A 10,789-nucleotide genomic window follows, 5' to 3' on the forward strand; every position below is an offset into this window, starting at 1 on the left:
CCTCAGAGACATGATTACCACAATACTTCAGTAGTGCAACTATCCTCAGGACAGCGGAATTGTAATCCTCAACCTTTTGAAAATCTTGGAACCTCAGATTTTTCCACTCTTCTAGAGCGTGAGGGAGGTTGATTTGTCTCTGGTTATCGAACCTTTCTTTTAAAGCTTGCCACAGTTCAGTTGGGTCTTCTATGCTTGCATAGTCGTGCGTTAGATTTTCATCTAAATACTTCTTCAGGAAGATTATCGCTTCGGCTATATGCTCGGGTGGTGATTTGTTACCGATTACAATTGTTTCGGTTATCTTTTTCATCACCAGATATGGTTTCACGTTTGTGACCCATCCGACGTAATTTACGAAAGTTATTTTCAAAGCCGGGAACTGGAGTTTCTCGATGTTTGCCATTTGTATTTCTAAAACACAAAATAATATATTTTATTAGAATTTCGTAATTTTAAAACGAACCAATTATATTAATAATACACGCAATTACAAAGAGAAACAACGCATAGAAAAGTAAACCGACATTAAGCGTAAATTCTTCAGGAACAAATTCTCCAACAAAAAGACCGTACATAGAAGCAAAAATAAAAATTGCACATAAGACCAAAAATATGCGAATCATCTTTCTTGCAATGAAAAACCGGAATGAAGCGATTTGAAAATATTTGAGAGAAGATGAAATGTTTTGGATGAAGTATGAGTTTATTTATAGATGAAAACACTGTTTATAGCCGTTTGAAAAGGGGAAAAATTTTGAAATTTTTTCTTTCTGACCGTTGGGATTAAATCGTATGAACCGAAAATCAATCTGAAAATACTGTAATAATCAGTCAACCAAATTCCGTAAATTTCATAATATTTGATATAGGTGACCAAACATTTATATAATAACCATAATATAATAAACAGACAAATATCAATCATATTATGATGATATAAAAATTATAACATTAAATAAATTATGCGGCGGCACAGCCAAGCCAATAATTATAGTGTAATTAGCAATCGAGGTTTATTAACGAGGCAAAATACCGCCCGCATTAATATAGATAAATAATAATAATTAAAACAACCACTATAAAATTATTAATAATAATATAGGCGGTATACCGGCCATTATAGCAGAGTAAATATGATACATATAAATTTTATCGAATCGCAGATTGATCGTGCTGATAACGTGTTATGAAAAGAACCGAAATTTTATTGTATCGCTGGAACTTAAATAGGAGCAAAATTTTATACTCGTAGAAATAAATAACACTGATATATGATAGAGATAGTTTATTATAAACGGAGAAGAGAAGTGTCTGAGAAGAGTTATAAACGATCGTTTATATAGAAGTTAAAAAGTAGAATTCACTGTGTAAATAGTACAGTGGATCCTACATCTTTTATATTTTCAACATTTTAATGCGACTCTCTTTATGATTTTCATAACAGCAATCTAATATTTTTGTCAATTCAATTAATTGATTCACTAGAAATATTGACCGAAAAAACGAGCAATTTTGTGCTGAATTCGAAGCAATAAGTATTTATTTATTTATTTTATTTTTCTTAAATAATAAATAAACAAATATTTGTAACATTTATAATTTCAGCAATGTTTTTAAACTGGACCGGACAATGAACAGAATATATAACTGACTTCTTGATTCCAGTCTACGATTAATCCATTGACTCTTCCAATCCAATTAATTATTTCTTGGCGTTGCATCTACAGCTCATATTTGTCTCAGATACTGATTAAGTGTAGGAGTTCTAGTTATAGGACTTTTAATTAAATAGTATATGGTTCTAATATGTATTATATACACGTAGATGGTTGGTTAATAAGAATATTCTTTTCCTATAATTCATTGGTAACTTTTGTATATGTTAAACTTGGAAAATGGGTTCAAGAACTTGACTAAAAGTTATTTGTGTTTGTATGAAAGTCTTTAAAAGAAGTCTTGGAAATAATTCTAAAATCAGATTAATGATGCAAATGTATAGGTGTATCTTAGATGAGTTTGTAGGTGTATAAACAAGTTGATTATTTAAAATAATTAAATTACATTTCTTTTACTAAAAAGTTTGACATCCTGCTGTCTATAAAATATAATTTTATTTATAGTACTTTCAACTCTCAGATTATGAGTGAGAAGAATCATTGGAACTTTTAAATTTCACAACACATAAAACTTCAGCCAATAAAATTCATACTTAAAAAAATGTTGCTTACAAACGCTCTATATGGTATTTAGGCCCAGCCAATTTTTTGCCACATATGTTCTGATAGTTTATTTGAAGAATAAAACATGACATTGGAAATAACATTAACAGAAAGAAAATAGTTAAAAACTAAGGAAGAATTGACTAAAATATTGGCATTGGTAGTACTTGTGTTTTTTATCGTTTGCTGAAATCGTATCCAGATTAAATGCATGGTATGCAATACAAGGCTATTACCGTGGTCATAAGGATTAAGAAATTTTTTTTTTTTGTAAAAACAGGATTAAGAAATGTTTTTTTTTTGGTAAAATTAAGAAATGTTGATTGAATAGAAAGAAGTGATGAACAAACACTTTAGCTGGAGTTGAAACAAAGCTAAAGAAAAAGGGTAGAGAGCCTAGGACATGACGGTCTCAGCTTCTTCACCATGACTCTTTCCACTATTTGCAAATTGCAATGATTAGTAATAAACATTTTTAGTGTAGATTTTAATAAATTCGGCTTTTGAGCAGCGAGTCAGATCCACATTTCTTCACTTTCTCTCCCAAAACAATCGACTATGTGTTTTGCAGGGTAGTGATTTTATTGCTTTTGGTGTCTTCATCAGTGTTTCCAGGGTCACCCTCTCAGATTCAGATTTACGAGGATGAGTCAAAATGCTCCAGTGTTATCGTTTTGTCCACAACGTTAACGGGTGGGTCTCTGTTTACGGCGAATTCTTAGGAAGGTCCTCCGCTATGGTTGATCGTCAGGGTTCGGTGTTCGCTCGCCGTTAGAGGACGATGGTGAAGCCACCACATATCACTAGTTAGTCCTCGGGGCTTGGTCCTATCTCCCGGAGATGGGAGTTTCAGCATTTCTAGGTTTTTTTTTCCATGATCTGTGTCTTTTCTTAACGGTTTTGTTGCTTGATTGTTTAATTATTTTTATCTATATCTAGGAGTCACCGTTTCTAGCACACCGAATATATAAAATAATAACTTATTTTTAATACATATGTATTTATTAATACATATGTATTTATTAATACATATAATATATGTGTATTTATTTTTAAAAAACAAAGGTTTTATAAATTCTTAATATATTATTTAGAAAAAAATGAAACATCAAGTCGAATGTTTATGCGACTGTCACCTGCCCTCCAACAAGGAGTTTAGAGCATGTTTAAAGGTAGCCCTTAACTCCGTCTCTTACATAATTAATCAAAAAAAATGGAAAACACGAAATAAAGCGAAAGGGCGTCCCCTAATTAAGTGCTTGAAGGCACAGTTCTTTGGGCGACGTGTCACTCTGGTATTGGCTCTCCGAACGGGGAAGTCGTTCTTGTTTCTTTCTCTCTTTCCTTTCTCTTCTCGGTTGCTCCGCAAGAGCGACGAAAACGACGATTATCTCGCCCTCTCCGTGGAGCTCGTCGACGTCTCTATGGGTTTCTCACGTCGACGATGGACAACGGCGAGCTCTCTCTCTCTGTCGGTGCTCTCCTCGACGAAACGGCGATTCCTCTCTCTCTCAGTGCTCTCCTCGACGAAACGGCGATTCCTCTCTCTCTCGGTGGCTCTCGTCGGGGAAGGAAGATGGTGAACTCTCAATCGGTGGTTATCTCTCTCTCGTGGTGGCTCTCTGAAACGTGATTTTTTTTCAAGGGAATCGAAAGGTAAAGCGTCTCTTTGATTCTTTTAACCATGCATGTTTTTGATTCAGAGAGTTTTCTAATTTGTCTTAATTTGTTTTTTGTGTTTGTGTCGGTACATTGATTGGATCAAGAGGCATGATCCATGACTGAGGAAGAGGCGTGAAGTGGGCACAAGACATGTCTCTTTGGCAGACAAAACCGCCACGATTGTTCGCAAAGGTGATTTATCTTTGATCTTTCTAGATGTATAAAGTTTGAAATGTTGATTGTGATCTATGTTGCGAATGTTTGAAATGTTGATTGCGAATGTGAATGTGATTTTAGTTAAAGTTTGAAATGTGATTGTGATCTATGTTGCGAATGTTTGAAATGTTGATTGCGAATGTGAATGTGATTTTAGTTAAAGTTTGAAATGTGATTGTGATCTATGTTGCGAATGTTTGAAATGTTGATTGCGAATGTGAATGTGATTTTAGTTAAAGTTTGAAATGTGATTGTGATCTATGTTGCGAATGTTTGAAATGTTGATTGCGAATGTGAATGTGATTTTAGTTAAAGTTTGAAATGTGATTGTGATCTATGTTGCGAATGTTGATGATTTTAATTCTTGGTTGAAATGAATTTTGAACTAGATAAAACCTATGTCTTTGGTCTGTTGAATTTGATGAAGCATTGGGATTTGTTTGTGATATATGTTGTGATTGGTTGAAGTATTGTACACGAGTTTGCTCTTGTAGTTAGCGAGTTTACTCTTCTTTGAAACGAACTGTATTGTAGTTTTGTGTTAGGTTATATAATAAATAGAGTGGTTAGTGTAAGCTAATAAATAGCACTGGTTATTGTTAGATTATAGTTGTGGTAGGCAATAAATACCTTTGGTTATGGGTAGATAGAAAGCAATGGTGTGTTGATTGTGTTAGATACATGTCCACTCGGACAGCTTGGTTCTGATAAATGATTCGATAGGATTCTTGAATCTATTTAAAACTTGCATTCTCCTCTTCATATCACTTGAAAACGCAATCGTCTCTTTCTAGTTCCTCACTCAACTTCTTTTATCTCTCTCTTTCTTGAGCGTCCTTCTGATATGGATTCATATCCAACCAGTGGAACTTCAAAGTTTGTTGAACTACTTAATAGTCAACAAACTGTTTCCATTTCCAGGCAGTGTAGGAACAGAAGCTTCAAACTTTGATGGGGACAGTGCTGCTAAGCGTAGAGAACGTCGAAAGTGGACACCAACAGATGATGTTGTCCTGATCAGCTCGTGGTTAAACACGAGAAAAGATCATGTGGTTGGCAACAAGCAAAAATCATCCGGGTTTTGGAAAAGGATTGCTGCTTACTTTGAAGCAAGTCCTTTGGTTGCTGGATGCGAAGAGAGAGAGTCAACACACTGCAAGTAACGATGGCATAAGATCAATGACCTCGTCTCCAAGTTCTGTGGAGCGTATGAAGCGGCTACTAGGGAAAAAACAAGTGTCCAGAATGAAAACGATGTTGTGAAGCTAGCTCATCAGATATTTTACAACAACTACAAGAAGAGATTTACTCTTGAACACGCTTGGAAGGAGCTGCGGCATGACCAGAAGTGGTGCGAGTTGGCTACTTCCAAAAAAGAAGGGAGCTTGAAGAAGAGGAAGTGTGAGGACGGTGGAGAATCAGAGAGTTCTCAAGCAACTGAGAACAAGCGTCCTCCTGGTGTGAAGGCCGCAAAGAAAGGTTCTCACAAGGCGGTGATGGAGGATGATAATCTTAATAAGTTTCAGACTATGTGGACAATGAGACAGGCGAACTTGGCGGCGAAAGAAAGGTTGTCTCAGCTGAGTCTGCTTAACAGTCTCATTGGAAAAAAAGAACCCCTTGCCGAGTATGAAGAAACCCTCAAGAAGAAGCTGATAAATGATTTGTGGTCATAAATGACTAGTTGTGTGTCTAGTTATGTTTCTGGTTGTTAAGTTTCTTGTTCTTGTTTAATGTAGTTCCTGTTATGCTGAAATGTCCCTGCTAATCTTCATGTTATGTTCTTGTTATGGCTCTGTATGTTCATGTTCTTGTTTAAAATTATCTATCTCATGTTCTTGTTCTTATTGTTTAAAATGTTTCTAAAATACTTGTTCTTGTTCTTGTTGTTTAAAATGTTCTATCTCATACTCTTGTTCTTATTAATGCAGGTTCGACAATACACGTTGGGAGACAAAATTCCTTTCTCGGAGGCAGACAAGGACATGGGAGAGTTGACGAGACAGAGCTGTCACGAGAGTAGAGAGAGGTCACGGGTTGTAGTTTTCTTGTCTTGTAGTTTTCACGAGAGTAGAGAGAGGTCACGGGTTGTCTTGCATCACGGGTGTCTTGTTTGTTTTGCATCACGGGTGTTTTGTTTGTTTTGCATCACACACTTATAAAATGTTTGTGTTAAGAGTGTGTAAAGAAATCACCATTCTCTCCACTTTGTTTGTCTCACCATTCTCTACGTTTTCTTTCAAATATTGACCACACTCACCATTCTCTCCATCTCACGTTCTCTCGATTTTGCTTCCAACTCAAATTAAATTTTCTAAATCAAACCTTTCATGGCTTCGTCTTCAAATCACATTTTGGATGAGTCATTTGATGAAGCGTTCGATCAATATTTCGATCAGGCTTTCGATCAAACATTTGAGAATTTATGCAATGTTTATGGTGATCAACAAGATAAAAGGAAGACAAGGAAAAAAATAGTTTTTATTCAAAGAAATCGTGAAGAAGGTCATCTCCGGTTATGGAATGATTATTTCATTGACGCTCCGACATATCCAGACAATCTATTCCGACGACGATTAAGAATGAACAAGTCACTGTTCATGCATATTGTTGATCGCCTCTCCAATGAAGTCCAATTCTTTCGTCAGAAGAGAGACGTTACCGGAAGGCAAGGTCTCTCCCCGCTTCAAAAGTGTACAGCAGCTATTCGTGTGTTGGCATATGGATCTGCGCTTGATGCTGTCGACGAATACCTCAGGCTCGGTGCAACCACTGCTCGGTTATGTGCGGAAAATTTTGTGGAAGCAATAATAAATTTGTTCGGCGATGAGTACCTAAGAAGACCAACACCGGATGACCTTCAACGTCTACTTCATATTGGGGAGCTTCGTGGATTTTCCGGGATGCTAGGAAGCATCGATTGTATGCATTGGGAGTAGAAGAATTGTCCCACCGCTTGGAAAGGGCAATATTCTCGTGGTTCGGGAAAACCCACAATCGTTTTAGAGGCGGTTGCTTCATATGATCTCTGGATATGTCATGCGTTTTTTGGACCTCCAGATACTTTAAATGATATCAATGTTCTTGATCGCGCACCTATTTTTGATGACATAATAAATGGTCAAGCTCCCAAAGTGAATTTCTCCGTCAATGGAAGAGAGTATCATATGACTTACTATCTCACCGATGGTATTTATCCGAAATGGGCAAATTTTATCCAATCTATTCCAATTCCACAAGGGCCGAAAGCAGTGTTATTTGCTCAACGTCAAGAAGCTGCCCGAAAAGACGTCGAGCGTGCTTTCGGAGTCTTGCGAGCTCGATTTGCCATTGTTAAAAATCCAGCACTTTCGTGGGATAAAGTCAAGATTGGGAAGATTATGAGAGCATGTATCATACTCCATAATATGATAGTAGAAAACGAACGAGCTGAATACACTCAATATGATGTTTCGGATTTCCAACAAGGAGAAGGCAGCGGAAGTCCACATGTCGATTTCACATATTCTACAGATATCCCTACAAATCTCGCCAATCAGATGGGTGTTCGAACAAGAATTCGTGATAGACAAGCGCATCAACAACTGAAAGGTGATTTGGTTGAACATATATGGCGAAAATTTGGACGTGATCAAGACAACAACTGAGCTTCGATACATCTTTCAAATTATTATCGTTTATATTAGTAATCTTTGTTTTTATGTTTTTATTTTGAAATATATGTTTTATGTTTAACTTTGTTTTTTTAAAAAATTATCTTCAAAAAATTTATGTTTAATAATTTTTTAATTTTAACAACCTCTAGTTAACGAACTACCAATAAACCACTTAAATTAAGGGTTTCTTAACAAAACTTCTTCACTACACTTTAATACTTAAAAAATTCCTAAGACACATGCTCTTAGAAATAGCTCATCTCCATGCAAGTGATGACCTCTTCACCACGACTCTCTTGACTACCTATAAGGCTACAATAGTCCAGTGCATCTCTTGAATTTCTTTTGGGTAGGCTTGAGTTTCAGGCAAGGCCCTTTCTGCCAATTCGTCCAAATTATTGTGCATCTTTTTAAATTTTATGTACATTTTAGTCACAGAGAGGTTCTGTATCCAATTCTTATTTTTTTTGGGCCTTAAGCAGAAAAGTGTTTGCTTTGCTTTATAACCTGCTTTTGCTTTCTCTCTCTGTGGCAGTCTTCAGAGCTGTAAAGATGAGCTTGCTTCATGTCAAGTATTGTTTACTAATCCTTAATCTGTTTTTTTTTCCTACATTAGTGTTCTTTGCTGTTGTCTGACTTGTTTTGTTTGGTCAGAGTGAGCTTGAATCAGCCAAAGCAGAGGTTGATAAGTGGAACTCAGCGTTTAAGCAAGAGTCCTTTGTACCTTCTAGAAAATCTCCTGGTTAGACTTCTCCATTCAATGTCGTCTTTCTGTTTGCACTTTCTTGAATATGCGATGATGCTTATACCCTTTTGATAATCCCTACAATGATTCTGTTTGCCACTGTTTTCTTTCAGAACCTCAATTTGTGATTGACTACATCCAAACTCTGAGATCTTCCGAGAAGTCTTTGAAAGAAGAGGTTGGCATTTGGCTAACAATTTATTAATATGTACAAAGAGGTCTTTATGTCCGAACAAGTTTTAATGGTTGCTTCTCTCTCATTTCAGTTGGAAATTGCACAAATGAAGGTAAAAGTCTCGTGGAATCATATCGCCTTACCGCTTGTTTCCACGCCCTCATTGTTTTTCTTAGCCATTACATGGAAACAATTGTCGCTAAACATAGTGTATGGATTTGTATCTGCAGTTAGCTATCCGTGATCTCAAATCTCAACTCAAGCCAGAGTCAATGAAGGTATACAATCCCCACCCGCAAATGTTTATCATTATGGTGCGAGTTACACAAAGCAAGTTGTTGAAGCAATTTCAAGGCATACATATTTGTCCAACTTGTTTATGCTATAGTGTTCCTTTGAGGAGGATGGTCATTCTCGACCTTGATTCATGTAAGAGGGAAACTTTCTCCTTGTGAACCCTTTTCCTTGGTCTTTAGTTACAGACAGATGAGGATCCAGAAGTCGACGGCGAGGAGCAAGGATCGACCCCCGCTGGCACCTCACGTATTGCATATCTCGAGGTAATCAACTGTAAAATCATCTTCTCGACATTTGTTCTCATTTTACTTGTATACATTTTAATACTATACTGTTTGGATTTTTTGAAGGATGAGTTGCGTGCAGCAAATACGGTGATCGCAGAGATGAGGGAGATTCAGGCCGTGAGGGTGGATGCACTGGAGAAAGCGCAGGCCACGCATGCTAAGGAGTTCGAGTATCTTAAGAACAACTTGGTGGCACTACAACAATCCCCACGCTTGGTTCTTACGGCCGCACCTGAGAATGCTGATGCGCAGAAGTAATCTTATTATATTTTCCCATTTTAGTTTGAGTTTGAACTAATAATGTAATCGAAGAAAACATAATGATTTTCTGTAACCACCGATTAACTGAAAACGGTTTAATATTATGCTGCCAAATCATTGACACAAATCAAAACTTAAACGAGCAACTCCCTCGAACCAAATGTGATCATTTCTGTACAGTAAAAACTCTTATAGATTAATAATGCTTAGATTAATCTACAGAGATCAATTACAAAAATATCTTAAAATTGTTATAAACCATATATGATGGATGTCCATAATTGGTCCAATACCGAGAGAGAGACAGTCCAACCCTAGAGAGAAAGAGAGAGAGAGAGGCGGTCGCATGAAGAGGAGAGAGATGCAGTTTAGGCTTTAGAGAAAAATAAACCATATTTCATTTTCCTTGTATTTATACACTTTCCATATTTATGTTTTTCCTTTTATCTCTTTATAACTCCTATATATAAGGGCATCTTATGATTGAGTAAAATTACACACAACTTACAGATTCCTAAACCTTAAGTTCATAACACGTTATCAGCACGATAGCCTCTAACGCGCTCTGAGCCTAAAACCAAATCAACAAAACCCTAAAACCCTAAAACGAAAAGGAATCTGCCTCAGAACTTCAAAGAGGACGTTCTCCCAAACCGTGAGGACCCAGAAAACGATCAAGATATCAAATCGAAACCCTTGCCGAGACGAATCAGTCAGTGCAAACCGCTTGTCGATCTGACCACCGACGCGCCCTCACGCACAGATACAGTGCGCGCCGATTTGCTTTAAAACCCTAATCCGAACCTGACGATACCGACGAACCCTAATCCGTTCGCGACTCCGTTCCAGCTCGTGTCCACCTGATCAGCTCCAGCCCCAAGGCGTTCCTGATCCTAGACAAACTCAGCTCCATTATGCATCAAGGACAGCTCGTGTTCCAGACTGCAAGCGCCCCGTTCGCATCAGAGCCGCTCGCAATCCCGACTGCAACAGCTCCCGTTCGACGATCAGCTGCTCGCGTCTCCAACCTCAATCCGTTCGCGTCCAGGCCAGCTCGTGTTCAGCTCGCGTTCCTGCCCAGCTCGAGGTTCATTCTTTTGGTGGTCCGGTTTTAACAATCTACTAAAACTAAAGGTAAATTCGAATTCTAAGAACATGAAAATCGAATTTGGATTGCTTATAAAGAATGAAACCATAAAACCTAATCTCTAAAGATAAAAGCCATAGGATAATAGATCAATCCCTAATGAGTAAATCGAAGCTCTATA

At 37.2% G+C, this 10,789-nt stretch overlaps 1 protein-coding gene across 1 annotated transcript; it reads left to right on the forward strand.

The window, feature by feature from the left end:
* Positions 1-3,666: 3,666 nt before the first annotated feature.
* On the forward strand, positions 3,667-9,638 carry LOC106297664. Its single transcript, XM_013733864.1, has 13 exons — positions 3,667-3,775; positions 5,022-5,213; positions 5,316-5,769; positions 5,840-5,897; positions 6,032-6,119; positions 8,189-8,198; positions 8,292-8,328; positions 8,411-8,498; positions 8,615-8,679; positions 8,768-8,788; positions 8,907-8,954; positions 9,159-9,236; positions 9,324-9,638. The coding sequence occupies exons 1-13, from the start codon at positions 3,667-3,669 to the stop codon at positions 9,516-9,518; spliced, it is 1,443 nt and encodes a 480-aa protein (XP_013589318.1). The 3' UTR covers positions 9,519-9,638.
* Positions 9,639-10,789: the final 1,151 nt, after the last annotated feature.

The sequence above is a fragment of the Brassica oleracea genome, chromosome C6 (genome assembly GCF_000695525.1).
Source record: "Brassica oleracea var. oleracea cultivar TO1000 chromosome C6, BOL, whole genome shotgun sequence".
Taxonomy (NCBI): domain Eukaryota; kingdom Viridiplantae; phylum Streptophyta; class Magnoliopsida; order Brassicales; family Brassicaceae; genus Brassica; species Brassica oleracea.